Source organism: Macrosteles quadrilineatus, unplaced genomic scaffold, assembly GCF_028750875.1.
Source record: "Macrosteles quadrilineatus isolate MER2022 unplaced genomic scaffold, UCM_ALF_1.0 Scaffold_7__1_contigs__length_78375512, whole genome shotgun sequence".
Classification (NCBI taxonomy): Eukaryota; Metazoa; Arthropoda; class Insecta; order Hemiptera; family Cicadellidae; genus Macrosteles; species Macrosteles quadrilineatus.
This window is the reverse complement of record NW_026542600.1, coordinates 75,581,322-75,601,083: the sequence shown is the minus strand read 5'-3', so window position 1 is coordinate 75,601,083 and position 19,762 is coordinate 75,581,322. Positions and strand designations below refer to the sequence as shown.

The 19,762-nt window shown below is 35.4% G+C and overlaps 2 protein-coding genes across 3 annotated transcripts in view; one reads left to right on the top strand and one right to left on the bottom strand.

The window, feature by feature from the left end:
• The window catches only part of LOC128999087 (uncharacterized), a 50,135-nt gene extending 39,656 nt beyond the window's left edge, over positions 1–10,479 (bottom strand). The window contains exons 1-2 of the mRNA XM_054425442.1: positions 10,411–10,479; positions 4,339–4,392 (exon numbers count right to left, since the gene is read on the bottom strand). Of these exons, the coding sequence (XP_054281417.1) occupies positions 4,339–4,381 (43 nt within the window). The 5' untranslated portion in view covers positions 4,382–4,392; positions 10,411–10,479. The remainder of the gene's footprint in view (positions 1–4,338; positions 4,393–10,410) is intronic.
• Positions 10,480–14,113: 3,634 nt separating this feature from the next.
• LOC128998152 (CTD small phosphatase-like protein 2) overlaps positions 14,114–19,762 on the top strand; it is a 35,706-nt gene continuing 30,057 nt past the window's right edge. For both annotated transcript variants that reach the window (XM_054424161.1, XM_054424159.1), the window contains exon 1: positions 14,114–14,267. The gene's annotated coding sequence lies outside the window, so the exon portion shown is untranslated. The remainder of the gene's footprint in view (positions 14,268–19,762) is intronic.

The window sequence follows — 19,762 nt, the reverse complement described above, 5'->3', positions numbered from 1 at the left end:
TACCTGCTTTAATACTCATATTTGCTTTTCCTGAGTGTTTTATAGTACGTGGCAGTACAGTATTATTAGTTTATTAGTTGCTTGTTGCACTGTTCTACACACTGCTCAAGCGCTACAACTCATTAAGTGGCATCCTGTCCACACACTGTTGATATATACTGAATTGTGGCATGGTGCCACTATTAAGAGTGTAGACTGGCGCGAGAATTGGCAACGTAGCATTAAAGAAGTTATAGTTCCGGCGGACGGCGCGAGGCGCGCTAGCTACCTGTATGGTTTCGTGTTCCACAATTCGGCGTGTACCTGCGCTACTTAAACTCACATCAACGAGTTCAAAAATACTCAATTGTGGCATGTGATGTTTAAACGACGTAATAATGCTGGAAAACCTCAAAAATGATTGAATTAGCTGTGGCACCCTGAAAAAGGTGCCACAATTTTTGAAGGTGCCACAGTACGGGCGTGTGCCTGTGAAGGATGCCACTATTCGGTGAATACAGACACATACACACACACACACACACACAGACACCACCTCTTCTTTATAATAGTAATGATAGATAGATAGATTAAGTATTATATATTGTCTGTGCTATGGCTAAAATACGTTTTTATTACTGCATCAGCTGGAGACACTCTCCGAATATCTGCTTCAACCATTTGCTGTCAAACATTGATCTCGTTATATAGTGAAATTATTTTTCGTATGCACTAATAGAGCAAGGTTTGTACTAAAAGAAAACCTTCTTTTAGTTTAAAAAATACATGTTTCACAGGAATCATTTTTAACCATTGTAGTAAAGTAACATCATTATAGCTTAAAAAGTTGACAAGTGATAGTTAACATAATATTTAGCACATTTGACGGATAAACCTTTTTTGAATTCGTCATATTATAAGTGTATGAAAATTCATATATCTGTGTATCAATATCTACTTATCTCATTTCTGTTCAATGGAAGTTATACAATTTCAATGATACCGGTACTTAAATGGGAAGTCTTACAGCTGTTATAAAACTGTGCATACATTTTATCTTACGAGTAAATTTGCTACCAATTGATATAGTATGACAATTCTATTCTTCTGCAGTACTTAGAATTCTACCACTACTCACATTAAGGCCCGGTTTCCCCAACTCATTTAAACTTAGTTTTAAGTTAAACAGCGATTTAAACTTAGTTTAACTTTGATTTGTGTTCCCCCAAATTTAAACTAGGTATTAATCTAAGTTCAAAACTTTCTTTAAAACCTTGTTGATACTCAAATGTTTTATATTGATTATTTAAATTAAGACCATGTTAAATAGTTGTAAGCCTAGTTTTATCCTCTGTTATAGTTACTGTTGAATTTTCCCTTTGGTATATTAAACTGTTGAATTTTATTAGTATTTATAAACATAGTATATTTTTTGTTAACGATTTTCAAATGTATTTAACCTAGAAGGAAAGAGTCGACTTCTATAAGGACAATTTTATTTATGACGAAGCACCTGTACATACATCTTGTAATATTCTGTATGTTTTGTGCCAATAAATATCATTCATTCATTCATTCATTCATTCATATCATTCATTCATTCATTCATTCAAACTAAACCACCTCTCGACTTGGTTTAATTACTGGGGATAAACTAAACTGAGTTCAAATTAGTAAATTACAACAATAACATAACCCCAAATCAAAACAAAAAGTAGGGTTTAAAACAATAATAATTGAAGCAACTACAAATTCATTTGGACGAAAATAGGCTTGGTTTAGGGCTAGCTTAAGTAAAGTTTTATTTATATTTTAATTTATTGCTTTTATTAAGTTATTTTTTTGTACATTTTATTTTATTTCAAGTTAGGCCACTATTAATTGCAGTATTTGCCCCTTAACTCCAACGGATGAGTTAATAGACATTTTCGAAGAAGTAGAAGATTAACATTAAACACTTTAGTACCTAGAACAAGAGGGCCTACCAAAATAAGGGACAGAATTGACCATTTCAATAAATGGAATGAATCTGAATTTGACAACAACTTATAATAACTTGATAACATAACCTTAAACAGCGATGTTATTCTAGCTGCATTCGCACTGCTGTCTGCTCTACTGAGTTGTTTTTGTTTGTAGCGTAGCGTTGTGGTAGTTGTAGGAAACACTAGCCCAAAGCACAGAAATTGTACTACTATGTACGTTTTCTGTGCCCAAAGCCCACCGAAGATTCCTTACAAATACACATTCAGGATTGCCAACCGCTCGAATTGCCGTTTATCTTAAACGAAGCCAGTAAAATGTTGGAGAAACCGAACACACATTTTAAACGGAGTTTAAAAATAAACTAGTTTATTATAAATGTAGTTTACACCATTTTGGGGAAACCGGGCCTAAACCTACCATATTTACTTTAGGACTAGTGATTAATTTATTGTATTAATCATACAATATAGTGAATAGTGTAGTCATTTATTTATTTCGTTTTTATGACATAGCTCTATTTAGTAGAAATCAATTATGCAATCATAACAACAGAAATACTGCATCATTACATTTTACGGTGACATAGTATTTATTTTACATATAAAAAATTTAAGCTAATGCAATAATTAGTTCAACTAGACCCATTGAATATTGAATAATTTAAACATTAATCGAAGACGAAGCGGTTGACAACTTTCAAACAGTTGACTAGGCCTAGTTGCCTTCAATAATTGCATTGCAAACTGTATGCACTGAGGTCGGCAAACAGTGTTCACAGTGTGCAGGCACTTTGGACGTTGTGGCACTTGGACGTCGTGCAACTGGCAGAGGCTTTGGACGTGGTGCAAATGATACTTCTTTCTAATTCTACAGTGCGCTGTTTCACGACGTCCAAGTGCCACGACGTCCAAAGCTTGTAGAAAGGCTATATTTTTGGCAGTAACTGTACTTTTGGACGTCGTGGCACTTGGACGTCGTGCAACAACTCAAAAATTATGTTTTGGACGTCGTGGCACTTGGACGTCGTGCAACACTCCCCAAAAAAGTACAATGCTTTGCCACCCACCTTAAAAGAGTACAGTTTATATATAGTATAGGTTTAGAGTATAGGTTTAAGAAATGTGTAGAAGAAATGTTTACCTAAATGTTACTGTATAGATACTTTTATTTTTGATTTTATGAATAGATTATTGAATTGTTTTATTTTCTTAATTTGACAAAAGTTGTCATGAAAAACATCAAAAGTACAAACTCTGTTTTTCACCGTTCACCCCAATATTTTTAATATTTTTATCTGTGAAGTTTTTCATGCGATGATTATGAAATTTGGTAGAGGTCGTACGGAACGAGGTGAAGCTTGGAGGGGAATAGTGGTGTGGCAGGGGAAGTGTCGCAATGCGAGGCGACGATCGGCTCGTCTCTTACCCCCACCATGGATTTCCCCGCTTTAGACCGTTCCTGCCTAAAATCTCAGGCTTCACCTCGTTCTGCACGACCTCTGACCATGTTAACATACACAAGACCTATAATAGAAAAAGTAATAAAGTTGTTCCGACTGTAAATTTCAAAATGGCGGCCATTTAAATAATAAATAAATAAATAAGGTCTTTATTTGCAAGCGGTCATCAAAAGTACAAACTCTGAACGCTTGCAAATAAAGACCTTATTTATTTATTTACTATTTAAATGGCCGCCATTTTGAAATTTACAGTCGGAACAACTTTATTATTTTTTCTATTATAGGTCTTGTGTATGTTAACATGGTTACCAAATTTCATAATCATCGCATGAAAAACTTCACAGATAAAAATATTTTTGTAAAAAAAAAACAAAATGGTGGATAACTGGGTAGATATGCATTTTCGAACATACATCTTTTTCTTCCTTTTAGTATGAGGATTCAGTCCCCCTACCTAAGGACCCTGTAAAATAAAACTTTCAGAGCTAATGAAATGAAATAAATAGGCTAGTTTTGGAGCTACTGAAATCAGACTCTGTGAAATGCTCCTATCGACATTCCTCGGTTTTGAAACAGTATTTACTGGTAGCCTATCACTAGCAGTAGCTTACAAGACGTTCTGCTAATTTATTCCTTACAAGATTTATTGCTAAAAAGTCTTGGCAATTTTTTTTTTTAAGTTTGAGTAAGCTGTGAGTTTAAGCGTTCAGAGTTTTGAATTTTTTTATGAAAAATGCAAATTATACACTTTACTAAGGCAATGCTTTTACTATATTTTTACCATTTTGGATACACCGTGGTTAAAGTTATCCGTGGTATATGTCCCCTCAATTACCCCTGAGTGACATATTCCCTTAATATACTGTACTTTCGGGTTTAGATGTTAGATTGTCTAGAAAAGAAAGTTTACTTACCAGCTAATTCTGGAGTAGATACAGGACTACTACTTGTTGCCATTTTGCATAGGTCTGGAACATATAGACAAAGTCATTACAAAAGTGCCAATAAACAGGCCACTGTGTTACGCCTAAACTCCGAATTTGGATAATGTCCAACATTTTTTCCCACTTCGCAATGTGGACATTGTTAAATACTCATTTCGCGAAGTGGGCATTTTATTCGGACATTGACCAAGTGAAACGCCCAGAACACATTGTTGGTTACAAACTGATTTACTCAAATGCCGAAGCAGGGCTGTATTTAGAATCTATGAGGCCCCTGGCGGCTCTCACCAGAGAAGCCCCTCTATACAGTATTCTGATTCTTTGTAGGTTGGAACTTAACGGTTTAGAAATACACGTGGTATTGCTTCAACTCGATGAATTGATCTTTTGTTTTCAACAATCTGATCGGTAAAAGGTCCTTGGAGACTAGCTAAGAAATAAGTTTATTATTTTTTTAAATAATAATATTTAGGGGTCTTAGGTTGGGGGCAGACATTTTTCACTTCTTTCAGTTTGAGTAAAAAGTGTTGAACTTCAGGCATTGGATCAACTTTGGCTAGTTTTGGAAATATTTTATTTAAAATGCCGGTAATTGAACGAAATGAAATGAAAAATTCTTTATTTTACCAGGCAAAGTTAGGGCCACGTGGCCCTCTCTTTCACTTAACCTGACAAACTTAAAATATAAATCAATAAAAATAAAATGAGATTTCTTAATCTAAATATAAATCTATATATTTAACAAATCAAGAACGGGTGAAAAAAAAATGCAATTTTACAAAATGATATACTTAAATTGTTTTATATAAAATCTGTGATCGCGGCCAAATATAAGCCTCTTCTGCAGCCATAGTATAATCGTGGACATCTACAGCGGTCGTGGAGGGATCGTAAACATCACAGAAAAATAGTAAATATGCGCGATCGAGGAGACATAATCATTGTCTCCTCCGATCAGGGTGAAATCATAAACGTCTCTTATGGCCTTGGAGGAATAGTAAACAAGTCTCGCGATCATGGAGACAACATCTTCGTCTTCTGCGAACCCGGCGAAATCATGAACGCCTGCTATGGCCGCGGAGAAATGGTTAACATAAGTTATTGAGCAAGCGCAGACACATCATCTTCGTTTCCTTCAACCATGACAAAATTGTGAAGATCTTCAAAGTCTACGGCGACAAGATCTTCGACTCCCATGGTCGCAATGAAATCCTGGACATCTTCTCCGATTGTGGATGAGTATTGACAACTAACTTCTACGTTAATGGCGAAATAGTGTAGATCTTTTTCGGCCGCGCAAATTCCCTCAAATGGATCGCAGCGAAATAGATTATCGGTGAAATAAATCTATCAAGAAAAAAAGATTTGCGGCAACCGCCATTAGGGAAATACGGCCCTGTGCCAAAGATCCAAAGTTCTTTGGAGATTTAGCAAAACAAAATACCAACAACGTGGTGTGGACTAAAGTGATTGCCCACGTCGGGATTTGGGTATTCATACTTTGCGCAAACACCAAATAGCCTGTATGACCGCGTACTATTCTAGATTAAGTCTTAATATGGAGATAAAAAAATAAAATTTGCCTATGAAATTGTATTTATAAAAAAAAATATACAGGGTGAGTCTTCTAAGCTGTCCTCAACAGATTACAGACGAACAGCTTGACATTCAGAGGTGAAACAAAACTTTTCTCCACTAATTCATATCCAAGGAACAACATAAAAATATGTTTACCATTTTTTAAATACAGGGTGTTCAAGAAACTGGGGGTCATGGTTTCGAATCTCAGTGTTTTCCAAGGTACATTGTATATGTCAAGTTTTGCATAATTTTAAAGCTCTAGACTAGACAAACAATTTAGTGAAAACAAAACTCTTTTATCTTTATCTGTTTCAAAATGGCAGTCATTTTTATGGAAAATATTGATATTTACAGAATACTCTTTGGAAACCACTAAACTTATTTTCGTTCTGTTTGAAAATTCTCAATCCTCGTGATTTCAGCTTAATTTTATATACTAGGCCTACATGTCAGCATTTTAAAAAACTAAATATTTTTTCCATAATTTTATTTTTTTTATGTTGGTAGCCTTGTAAATAAAATGTTTAAATAGCAACATATCAAATGGTGTATCATTTTGAAGGTCTTGCAAAAACAAACAACTTTTAAAGTTAAACCCACCGCCTATCTTTAGTAGTTTTCTAGTAATTAACCAAAAACTCCAATTGCCCGTATAAAACCAATATAAAACCCATGAGACAACAATATGGTTCTCTCGTCAAATCTCTCTAGTAATTAGATAATAACCTCCTTGAATGATATGTTTCAAAATTCCACGATCTGCGCTCGTGCATGCACCCCGTTAGCTGTTACTGTATGTGAAAGTTGGTCAACCATTTAAATCACTGTCTGGAAATAAATCAAATGCTTAGGGGTCAAACTTTTGAAGCCCTTTATCAAAATATCCTTTTTAATATGTTGACCTCTTATCCTTAACTGATGTTATAATAAACAAATGTTAAATAAATGTCATGTTTAATGCTATTTATATAAGCTATAGTACAATAGGCTACAATGCAGATATGAAAGGGGGTAGATAGGAGTGATCAAATGCTTTCCTACTACCCCAGTGATCTTAAGTCTTTGCGATGGTACAAGAAAATTGTTATCCACCTAATTCAAATGGTAATGGTCAACGTGCAAAACTTTACAATATTGCAAATTAAGACAACACTTTGCAGCTGTACGACTTTCATCTCAGTGTTATCGAAGTGCTATTGCCCCTGCGAGGGCGCATCGCCGCCCATCTGGCCTTCATCGTAGCTCTCTCCAAGTTCTGTCCAAGATGACGAAACTGAACAAAAAAGGACGCCTCCTAGGAAAAAGATGTCGTCAGTGCCTAAGAGAAGGACGATACAAGGAAACCGTGTTTATGCGTGCCCAGTGTGAAGGGGAGCCTTTATTGTGCGCATTGGCTTGTTTTGACAAGTAACCGTAGACTTGCAGTAAAGTCTAGATAGTACCTGGTAGAGTGGGACGGGATGTACATATTGTAAATAGGTATTCATCTATGTCTTTTTCTACCAATTTAGTGAAAACCCTAATGTTATTGCTTTATAAATCAAACTAAACCAATGAAAACACAAAGTGACTTATCGCCAAAACTTCTGGTGGAGCACGGGAATTCCCGCACAATGTGACGTCACTGTTTTGGGGCTGCTGAGTGCCACCACCCCACTAATATCATGCTAGGACATTCCAACATTCTATGACAAAAGGTAAGTGTTTACCGAAGTCATAGTGCAACTATTTTCGTTACCCCTTGCCCAATGCTGAGCTGTGCTTTCCCACAAAGTACTGTATTATGACGTCTTAAAAACACGTGTTCGCTATGGAAACCAATTTTGATAGTAATTTTTTACATTCCTAATATATAATCTTTAAAAATATCAATCAAGTACAGTAGGCCTACTTTCAGCACTCGGGTAAATTTTTCCATACCTATTTAAATATCTTAGTAGTCAGTGTGCCCAGCATAACTCGTGCTACCAATTAATAATGTATAAAATTGTTTGAATAAGTTACATAGCAGAACATCAGTTTGGTTTTGGTAAGTAATTCATCACCACAAACATTGGAATAGTATATTACATTACTAGCCCGGTAAGTGGTGTTTTACCGTGCGAGCACGACAGTAGGGCCTACCCACGCTAGGCGTAGCTAAGTGCGAGTACGTTTAAGCTTACCGGGCGAGTAACATACGATAATTTACAAAATAATTAGTACATTTTAAACGCATAACACAATTTAATTAGGACATAATATAAATTATAATATTTTTATATTAGGTCTACAGAAAATAAAATAGGCTGTTGCAGTTAGCTGTTTATTTCATCAACTGACTAAGTGGAAGTTTTACCGTGCACTGCACGGTAGGCCTATTTACTTACTTTCCGTGTCCGGAAATCAGACTTCGCTTTTCGAAAAATTAGCTACCGATATGGCTTTGTCATTTGCTTGTAAAAGATCATCTAATGTGCAAGACTGGTCTAGGCGTGGACAGATCAGCAGATGGCCAGGATCCTGAACAGCACCACACGCGCACAAGATGTTTTCTTCGTCTGGTAAGAGACCCCATTTCTGAATGTTTGTCTTACATTTTGGTACCTCGACCCTGATTCGATTTAGGGTCTTCCACGGACTGCACGGTAAGTTAATAGTAGCCTATATGTCATTACTAGTAAAGAAAGTGACCCATTTCGGGGGAGATAGTGTTTTACGTTCAAGTTGAAGGTGAGCATGGGAAACACTATGGAGCCCCGAAATGTGACTTTCGTGACAAGTAGGCCTATTGAATTATACTTTTCATTACGATGAAAAAAACTACTTCATCAAACTTAAAAAATTATTTGATATTTCGTAATTGGTAACTTCAGTTGTAACTTTGTTGATGTCAGGCAAAGTATTGTTTGTGTAGTGAAAGCAATTGAAATTATCTTGCGACTAGGGTGAGCAAGAGTACCGTAGTAATTTATAAATCGTTAGAAACTAGATTTTTACCTGAAAACAATGGTGCAAAGATTTTTCTGCTGTCACAAAATCCTAAATAAACTACAATAGTTTTAATTTTATTACTGTAATGCCTCTTGTCTGCTGGTCTCTGTCCCCATTACTGTGAATTGACTAATACAAACATGAAACGATTGAAAGGATCGTCTAGGGAAGAAGAAGAAACCTAAGATTACAAACATCAAGTTTATACAAAGAGGACAAAGAGGTAGAGGCATTTGTAAATTCAACTGAGTGTTGATTATGAACTAGGCTACTTCAGTAGCCTAATTATTTAGACAGGTGAGGTAGGTAGGTGTTAAGCGGATTCGTGACTGTATTGAGTGTTTTGAAGTTAGGTTAGATTAGGAAGGTAAAGTTTAGGTTAGCCTATAATGAATTGAGTTGTTAATTTATGTTATCTCCAGACTGTTTTGGCACTCTGTAAAATGTGCAAAAAACACAATAAACAATAATTTTAAAAATACGCAGCATTATGGAAATTGTTATTTAAGTTATCATATTTTCAGCACATTTTACAAAGTGCAAAAACAGTCTGGAGTTTGATTATGTTATGATGCGCATTTATGAAATTATTGTTTAACTTATCGTGTAGCCTATTTATCACTTTTTTACAAAGTGCAAAAACAGTCTGGAAATGACATAAATCAACAACTCCATTATAACCTAAACTTTAACTTCCCTAATCTAACCTACCTTCAAAGGACTTAATACAGTCACAAATCCATAGAACAACCAACCTACTTACCTCATGTCTTTTTCAACTTATAAAACAAATTTTAAACTGTGATAAAAAGTACATAACTTAACGTAACTTTTCCGTGTTTAGGCACGGTAAAGGGAAACTTTCCAGACTAATTATATGGATGGAAATGTACCCGTTTCTGTGTAGACTGGGTTGGCGGCGTCGTCCTGTAATCCAGCGACTAGGAGGTCACGAATTGTGGATATTTGTAGGCATGCACTGTGGATGCGATACTCCCTGGTGTGGATTAACGTCCGCACGAGTGAGTACTACGACAATCCGCAGTACTATCCTGATAATTAGACCAATTCGTACATACCAAGGAAAAATGTGGTTCGGATTCCACTATAAACTGTAGGTCCCTTAGTTGCCATTAGCTGTATGGGCTATTAAGCCTAATTAACAGCTGTGTCTAAGGAATGTCGGCCTTAGTCACTAACAAGACTACAAGATCGCGCCACTCATCCTACACTCATCTCCATTCACTTGGCTTAAAATACCTACTATGTATAGTCGCCATTTCATTGAACAGTATTAGCCTAACAGTAGTGTGATGTAAAAAGCATTATGGTAGCTACAATTGACAAATGTAAGTTCGGCCTACTAGCCTAGCAGTTAGGCTATTAGGCTTGGCTAACATTAATTGCCAATGCCCATTCTCTAAAAGCTTGTACGTAAAAAATAGCCTAACCAAAAACAAATAGCCTATCAATACATTACTTACCTACCAAAAAGCCTAGTAGTGTCTTATTTATAACAATAGCCGAACAAGCAGCAATTAAACATAAACTTTTGCCGGCTAAACCAAGCACAATTTAAACATAATGCCGGCTCAGCTAAACGATAAAAAGCAACATCTACATCATAATAACATCATCCATTAGCAAGCAATAAGCAAGCAAACGCAAAGCATTCGTTTCGTATTTTGTCAAGCAAAGAAGAAGAAGCAAAGCAGCTACAAGACCGTTCATGAAGGACCACAACCCCCCACCACGGCGCCCGGGACAGCAGAATTATTGGTATCGAAACGGAACACGGAACATCCGAACTGAGGTCCGTGAAGTTGGCGTACCCATATTAGCGTATCCACTTTTGATCATACCAATCGTTAGTTCATCGTTAGTTCTCGATAGTTCCCAATATTTACGTCATTTCTCAAAAAATAAAAAAAGTTACGAGGCATACAAAGTGGGCTAACTTCACAATTATACCATTTCCAGCGGGCACAGTTTTTTTGAATAAATGCTTATATCTCTATACCAATCGTTAGTTCTCGATAGTTCTCCGATATTTAAGTTAGTTCTCAAAAAATAAAAAAGTTACGAGGCATACAAAGTGCTGACTTCACAAATATTATAACATTTCCAGCGGGCACCGTTTTCTGACTAAAAACGCTTATATCTATATACTAATCGTTAGTTCTTCGTTATTTCTTGTTGGTTCCACAATATTATTGCTAGTTATTGAAAAATAAAAAGGCAATAAGGTCTTAAGCGTTGTTATGCCAACTTCACACCCAAAGCATTTCTAGCGTTCACCTTTGTATGACTAAATGTGCCTATATCTTAATATTAATCGTAAGTTTTATTTTGTTAGTTCTAAAAACATTTAAAAGTTGCAGCTGATGAGTTGAATCAGAATGAGGACACTAATTTCACACCTACAGAAATTCTAGCGTGCAACTGCATCTAACGAAAAGTTCTTTTTATTATTATTTTTTTATTTGCTATGCTGTTATTGTTATGTTTACTATATGGAGAGTTTGTTATGAATTTATATATTGAAATTCCATATTACTACATTAGAGCGATTTTCAAGTTTTCCTAAGCCGTGTCAAACGCTATTTCAAGTTCTTCCGTCAACAAAATAAGCTGTCTCCAGACATGCGCCACTCCCAAAGCACGACATATTTGCCGTTCGGCGATCTAGTTGTCTTCTTATTCGCTGATTAACGAGTAAAACGTCTGCACACATGTGTTGTTTTCCCAGCAACTGTTCGTTTCGGGAATGGCAAAAAAATCGTTCACTTTGATGTGTGCAAAAATACTGGCAATGAACGGAAAACACGAGCACGAGCATTTGCTGTCATACTACTCGCGATTCGGCGAGTCGCTGTTCTGTACTTGGCGTAGGTACAGTCTGAAGCCGGCTATAGGCATCTTGAATAAAACCCCCTTTATGCAAATCATTAAACTAAATTTTAATTAATTATTTATTACTAGCACAAACAAACAAACAAACATACAAACTTTCACATTTATAATATTAGTAAGATAACTTATTTATCATAAGTTAAAAATATGTATTCTCGGTGTATATTAATAATCTAACTCATTTAATTTTGAACGTATTTCTAAACTGTTTAATAACGACGCTGTGAATGTTTGAAAGAATAGTTGAGTGTACGTTTTTTAGAACTATCGAGAACTAACGCTTGGTATTTAGTTATAGGCATTTATAGGCAGAAAACGGTATTCACTGGAAATTCTATAGTTGTGAAGTTAGAGTGCCCACTTTGTATTCCTTATAAACTTTTTGTTTTTAGAGATCTAAAATCAATATTAGAGAACTATCGAGAACTAACTAAGAACTAACGATTGGTATATGGATACTGTATAAGCATTTTTATTCAGAAAACTGTGCCCGATTGAAATTCTATAATTGTGAAGTTGGCGTACCCACTTTGTATACCTCGTAACTTTTTTATTTTTTGAGAACTAACGTAAATATTGGAGAACTATCGAAAACTAACGAAGAACTAACGATTGGTGAATAGATATAAGCATTTATAGTCAGAAAACGGTGCCCGCTGGAAATTGTATAGTTGTGAAGTTAGCGTACCCACTTTGTATGCCTCGTAACTTTTTTATTTTTTAGAACTAACGAAAAAATTTGGGAACTATAGAGAACTAACAAGGAACTAACGATTGGTATATAGATATAAGCATTTATAGTCAGAAAACGGTGCCCGCTGGAAATTGTATAATTGTGAAGTTAGCGTACCCACTTTGTACCCTATGCCTCGTAACTTTTTTTTATTTTTTGAGAACCAACGTAAATATTTGAGAACTATCGAGAACTAACGAAGAACTAACGATTGGTATATAGATATAAGCATTTATAGCCAGAAAACTGTGCCCGCTGGAAATTCTATAATTGTGAAGTTAGCGTACCCACTTTGTATGCCTCGTTACTTTTTTATTTTTTGAGAACTAACGAAAATATTTGGGAACTATTGAGGACTAACGAAGAACTAACGATTGATATTTAGATGTAAACATTTCTCACCAGAAAACGGCACGCGCTAGAACCCGGAAGTGTGAAGTTAGCGTACCCACATATTATCGGCTATAACTTTTTTTATTTTTTGAGAACAAACGAAAAAAATTGGGAACTATCGAGAACTAACGATGAACCAGTGAACCACTCCTTCTGACTTTGTCAGGCTAGCATTTTTTTTGCCTTTTTCCAGTCCCACATACTCTACGGCACTACGCTGTGGGGTCACTCACCAAGGGTGTATAAAATTATTCTGTTGCAAAAGAGAGTGCTGAGGGTGCTGTGTGGATCTCATAATCTTGCACACTGCAGGCCTCTAAGAATAAGAATACGTTTATTGTCCTTCAGGCTACATATTTAAAGGCTATTTAAGGCTTTTTTGATTCTGACTGTATACAAGGCTGACTGTATATTTCAGTGTCTTGTAGCGATTGAATCAAATGAGCACGTTTATAATTATAATCTAAACTCAGAAGTGCTGCACAGTGCAGCACTTCTTACACAACTATTCCATTATAAATTGTGGCAATTTGCGTGTATCTAGATACAGGCTTGACAAAGTACTAAAATATTTTCCTGTTGCAGGTATCAGATTTTATAATAGTATACCAATTCAGGTAACACGGCTGCCAAGTCAAAAATTTGCCAAAATCATTATAAAAAATGGCTTCTAGAAAACCCTTTTTATAGCCTAAGTGAGTATAATGAAGCAGATTTCTCACCAATGACGATTGGACTTGAATAAAGTGAATAATAATAATACCGGATAGAACTAACAACAAACTTGGCTTCAGCTGTTCCATAAGGATGGGAAATCTACTAAGGGACTATGTTTTATCTATGATAAATCGTAGACTCCCACCTCCCACCTAAAATCATTTAAACCATTTAATCAACATTAGTGTACTCAAATGTTTCACCAACGTAAACCACTTATCAAAACAGATTTCTTCAGATTTAGCAACGGGATGGGGAATCTACTAGCGCTATTCAAAGTCATAAAATTATAATCAATAATAAATAAATAAATTTGATACTATTTGCTTTCTAATGCTGTTCCTCTTTGGTTAATGCTAAGCTTTTCCTGCCTCTATGCTTAAGTAGAGAAGTCAGAAGATACACCAACCAACACCGTCAACAACCAACCCAACACCTACTTCTACTTCTCTTTTGTTTATTTTATTGTATACCTACCTAGTTGTAGTTGTCAAGCTCCCTTTCACCAAAGCTAGAATTTTAAGAAGTGCGCTGCAGTGAGAAAACGGATATGTTTTATATTTGAAGATTGATGATATTTTTACAAACCGTAAGTAATTTTCATTATTTAAACCCTTCAGAAATTGCAATTTGTATTTAATTCTCATTGAATATCACTTGTATGGCGGATTTGCACTGCCGTTGAGTCCAATGTTTGACGCTAATTTTTCGCGGTCGAATGTTGTTTGTTTTGTATTGTATACCTTTCACTAACTGAACTTGAATGTTTCAGTTCACACTCTTTATGTTGTTGATAATATTTAAAATGATATTTCATCAATACAACACCAATTAACTGTCACTGGGGTTAATTTAGCACTAGATATGCTTCGATCAATTTTTGATTAAAGTTTAAATAACTTAGGCTACCAAGTTGCACTAAGGAGCTAAAACCGATCTACAAAATATTGATGGCTTAACTTAAAATAATCATCCTTGAAACTCATTTGAACGAACAATGTGGAAATGGCTAATGGCTCGTGTATGTGTAGCTAAACAATGTATTTAACTTAGCTAGATCCAATAGTCAATACTACGGTAGTACATAATTTGTTGGCTAGGCCTACAACTTATTTAGGATCCAGTAGGCTACCCAGCTTAAAGAATTATGTCTGCTAGCCTGTCCTGAGTACATTTGATAATTTTGTATTATACAGAGGCCACTTATTTTACAGCGCACTGCTGCGCTTAGGTTAGGTTGGTTACAGTATCATAAATATGTTTATATGACTTATCTTCATGCGTAGGCTTTGCGCCTACCTTCATGCAAGCGGCCGTTGCCATTGAAATCCATGGTGATGGTTTTCGGCGTCAACTGCGTCGTCAGTTGTATTTCACTGCCAGACGTTTCGCCCTAACTATGAAGTGGCATCCTCAGTGGCTAGGCTGAGAGTTGAAGCCGAAAACCATCACCATGGATTTAAATGTTTGTATGACTTTCCTCATTTTGTTATGAATCGAATGATACCAGATGAGTCATAAATAATTATGATAACCCAACCTACCCTAACCGCTACAGCGCACTGTATATGGGTGGCCTCCGTATATTACGTAAGTACCCAACATTTTGTCAGTAAACACTAAATAGGTAGGCTAGGACAATAAGACATTTTATTGACCCTTAAGTAAATACAAAATATAATAGGTCTTGTCAATTTTATAATAAGGACATACGGTACCGTAGGGGCCTACATAAAATAATAAATTATATGGAAAGTCAGGTAGGCCTACATACGATAGTGGGTTAGAGACTATTAAATATGAATCATAAATAATTTAAGGACAAAACAAGAACCAATACAAATTTTGAGAACATAACAGGACACATATACATTCTCTTTGTTTAATCCTCAATAATAAAGAAACCATTAACTGTGGACCAATGAACAACCTTTTGAAAATTAGTCTTAGCATCATGAATAACATTATCTGAGTTACTATTATCTGAAACCAAGGAAGTGTCATCCGCATAAACCCAAGAAAAACAATTTATATTGGCTAACATCACATATAATTAAAAATAATAATGGTCCAAGAATTTTTTTTTTTTTTTAAAGAGGTTGGCGGCCTCTTTTAACCTTGCATTTGCCCGTCCACATAGACTAAGCGCCCGTGCGTGGATCGTTTGCAGCAAAGCAAGGAGTGAGCCGGTACAGTACAAAGGTGAACTGTTCTGATAAAATGTTATCGGCAGTGACCAGGATCCGAACCCACGACATCGCTGCCTTGGGCCCGAAGTCCGCGACGCTACCGACTGAGCCACCGACTCACTAAACCCCTGCAATTGAACCCTGTGGGACTCCTTGTCTAATATCTACAACCCTTGAACGGTCACCATTGACCTCTACTAACTGTGTTCTATTTTTAAGATAAGATTCAAAAAACTTAAGCTCAAAGTCTTTGATACCATAGAATTCCAACTTTTTTAGCAAAACTGGGCGTGAAACACAATCAAACGCCTTACTCAGGCCGCACAATGTGACCAGAGCCTGACAGCCACCCTCCATGGCTGATATCAATTGATTGACTAACCTATCAATTGCCATAACTGTTGATCACCCCTCCCTGAACTCAAATTATCATCAAACAGCTTACTTTACTCAAAATAACTACATAGTTTATGCTTGATAATTTTCTCTAAGATTTTGGCAAGAATAGGAATATACAGGATATTGGACGATAGCTCGCTGCCAAACTAGGTTTAGGCCTACCTTTCTTATAAACAGGTACAAACAGGTTTTTGAAAACTTAAGAACTTTTGGAAAACCCCCAACTAAAATACATACAGTAGACTCCCTCTTATCCGGACTCCTCGGGACCGAGGCCAGTCCGGATAACGGATTTTCCGGTTAAACCGACGTCCCCAAAAACTCGTTAAAACGGACTGTTTACTGTGATATTGGAATAAAATTTAGGAGAGCTTGTATTATAACACGTGATCACTGGTCACAAATCTTTCCCTTGAGAACAGACGTTTCAGTACTGCCAACTTCCTGCCGATCTAGTCCGGTTAAACCAATGTGCTGATAAAAATTGTCCGGTTAATGAGATGTCTTTTCCGCCGAGTGTAGTCCGGATAAACATGTGATAAGAAGACAAATTACAGTTGGAAACCTTGTGCATGCTCATATTTGGATTTTTTTCTGACAATAAACATATAATTGAAAAAAAAGAACATGGGTCCCAATTCCCCCACTCTACCCTACTTAGGTTTGCTGCAACAGGAAGGGTAAAAGTGTTTTTTTTTTGTAAAATGCATTTTCCAAATTTATTTTATCAAAATATATAAACAAGCAATCTACAACAGTTTACTTATTCTCCATAAGAAAAACATGGGAATTTTAAATTTACAGTTTTTTTTACAGCATATTGACATATTATGGTTTGGACGCTATTTGACAGTTTTACTTAAATAACAATACAAACGTTTTGTTTTCAGGCTAGTTGCGTCATTTGTATATGATCAATACAGTTTCTGTTATATATTTGTGTATCATCTTGTTACGTGCGTAATTAATTCTTGGTTTCAGTTTGAACATGTTTAAATATATATTACCCACAGAACAAGCTAATTATTATGTGTATATGTATAAGTGTTCCATTACTTTTATCTTGCCAACTATAGAATGTTATGACTGTAGACAAGAAAAGACAGCATTTAGTTATAAATGAGCATTTTGTTACCGTAAATGTAAATACAACGGAATCAACCTACGGGGACGGCAGTGTTCTCGTATTAGCACCAACTGGTTGTGCTGCTTCTATTGTTAATGGCCAAATAACAATTCACTCAGCACTAAGATTGAATATACAAAATTTTAATAAACAAAAAATGTTCCAAAAATGTCAGTGTCTTAGTTTGCGATGAACTAGTATCTATGTACGGTCATAAGCTACAGTACTGGAAATGAATGATAGACAATCACTTGGCCTATGTCATGTGAAATTTTTAAGTTTTGACTCCTTTCAAGCTTTGGTAAAGGTTTCTTGGGTGAGTCCCGTTGTTACACGGATTATGATATACACCCTATTAAATTAGTATTTGTAAAAATAAAGAGTATCTACTTAAAATACAATAACATGTAATAAAAAATTGTAAAAAACATGTAAAATTTATAATTTGATCAGAGATGCTTTTTATAGTCTATTTCAATTAAGAAAGAATTTTCATTTGTACAGCAGCAGGCTGTTTGGTCTTTGTGTGATAATTCGTTCTTGTCTGATGGGAGTGCACGTGCTGCTGATAAAGCCTTTTTCTTCACAAAGCAAATGTGTTTCCATAAATGCTGTTAATAAACACTACCTAGTAATTAATTTTGATGTGTAAAAGGTCCCATCTCTTACCATGTTTATGTTATCGTAAGGGGTGCGCCTTTGCAGGTACACACTTGCTATTTTGTTGCTCTGATCTATTTTTGTATCATGCAACCTTGAGTCGCTAACTCATTGTTGGGACACTGACCTCAAATCCTACTTATCTTCTACCCCATAAACCCCTCAAACTAGTGATTTGACTAGCAGTGGGTTTACAGTTACAGTTCTAATTATGATTTTCAACTATGATAGTCATTTTAGCTAATTTCCCATATAGGGAATAAGCTATTATCGTAGGTTTCAAGGTATAAGACTTTGAAGGGTAAGACTTTGACCCGGGGCCGATTTTCTTTTTCATTTTGATGTCCCTAGACACCAAAAACACTATCCGTTCAAATTCATATATACATTATATACCTATATAGGTACTGTATATAGGCTATATATATTTATATAGATGTAGCTCTATATATATATATATATACATAACCATTATACAAATCAAACAACATATATGTATGGAAACTACTTTTGCTAAGCATTACAATTTTTACCTTCACCAGGGGACAACCATTGAGGAGTAGGTACATAATCTTTAATGTAAGCATAGGTTGATATGCACATCATTTTAGAGGGTTAGTCAAGTAGAGTTCATTGCCAGAAACCGCATCTCAAAAGGTTCATCCGTTACAAAATGGCCGCAGTCCAAAGTTCTTGTGGAATATACCTGCACAGGCCTTAGTATTGGTAAATACTAGTATTCAAAATTAGCTTGAGAGCTGAAATTGTATTTTAAAGTAAACTAGCTCATAGACTAATCATTCAATCTTAAAAACAAATTTAACCAGGCTTCAGCTTTCCCTGCTAATGTTGACTGTGAGCTAGTGTATATCGGGATTGAGACCCCTATATACGCATGACCAATTTGGGCTGACATTTTTAAATACCAACAAACGGATTTAATTTTTTTTTTTGTCACTATTGAACAGCTTTAAAATTTCTTGTTCAGACTAACATTAGTCACTCACAAACATAGGCCTAGTTTTCTTTTGTGGAGAAAATAAAAAAAAACTAAATTTAAAATTCCCATGTTATTCTTATGGAGAATAAGTAAACTGTTGTAGTTTGCTTGTTTATGGACATATTTTGATAAAATAAATTTGGAAAATGCGTTTTACAAAAAAACACACTTTTACCCTTCTTGTTGCAGGAAACCTAAGTACTCGTTATAGTAATTATATTTAAATAAGGAATGAATTTAATATTTTCAAGGAGACTTTTTAGTGTAAATCCAATCAGGCAAATGGAAATTCCCTTAGTCTGCAGGTTTGCTGCGGCGGGGGTATATTACATGATGACGATGATTGGAGTGTCTAATCGAAATTGATCACAACAAACCATTTTTTATGTTTTTACCGTCCTTATTAGTCAGCAGTTTAGTGTAGACATATTTTTACTTACCTTCCATATATTCTTTTCGGGTTTAAATTTTAGGCTTGAATCCCATCCTGGGATTTGGGGATTTGTCTAAATTTATCCTGGGATCATTTGATTTTAGAATTTTCACATTTTATAAATTTCAAGTGGGTATATTTATAAAGTTTAGGCCTATTTATCCTATATTTATAAAATTCAAGCCCACAAAAGTTTTAAAATAATCTTAAGCATTTTGTAATGCACACTTTTTGCTGTCCATCTAAATTCAAACATAGTACCACATGGGACTTTTAT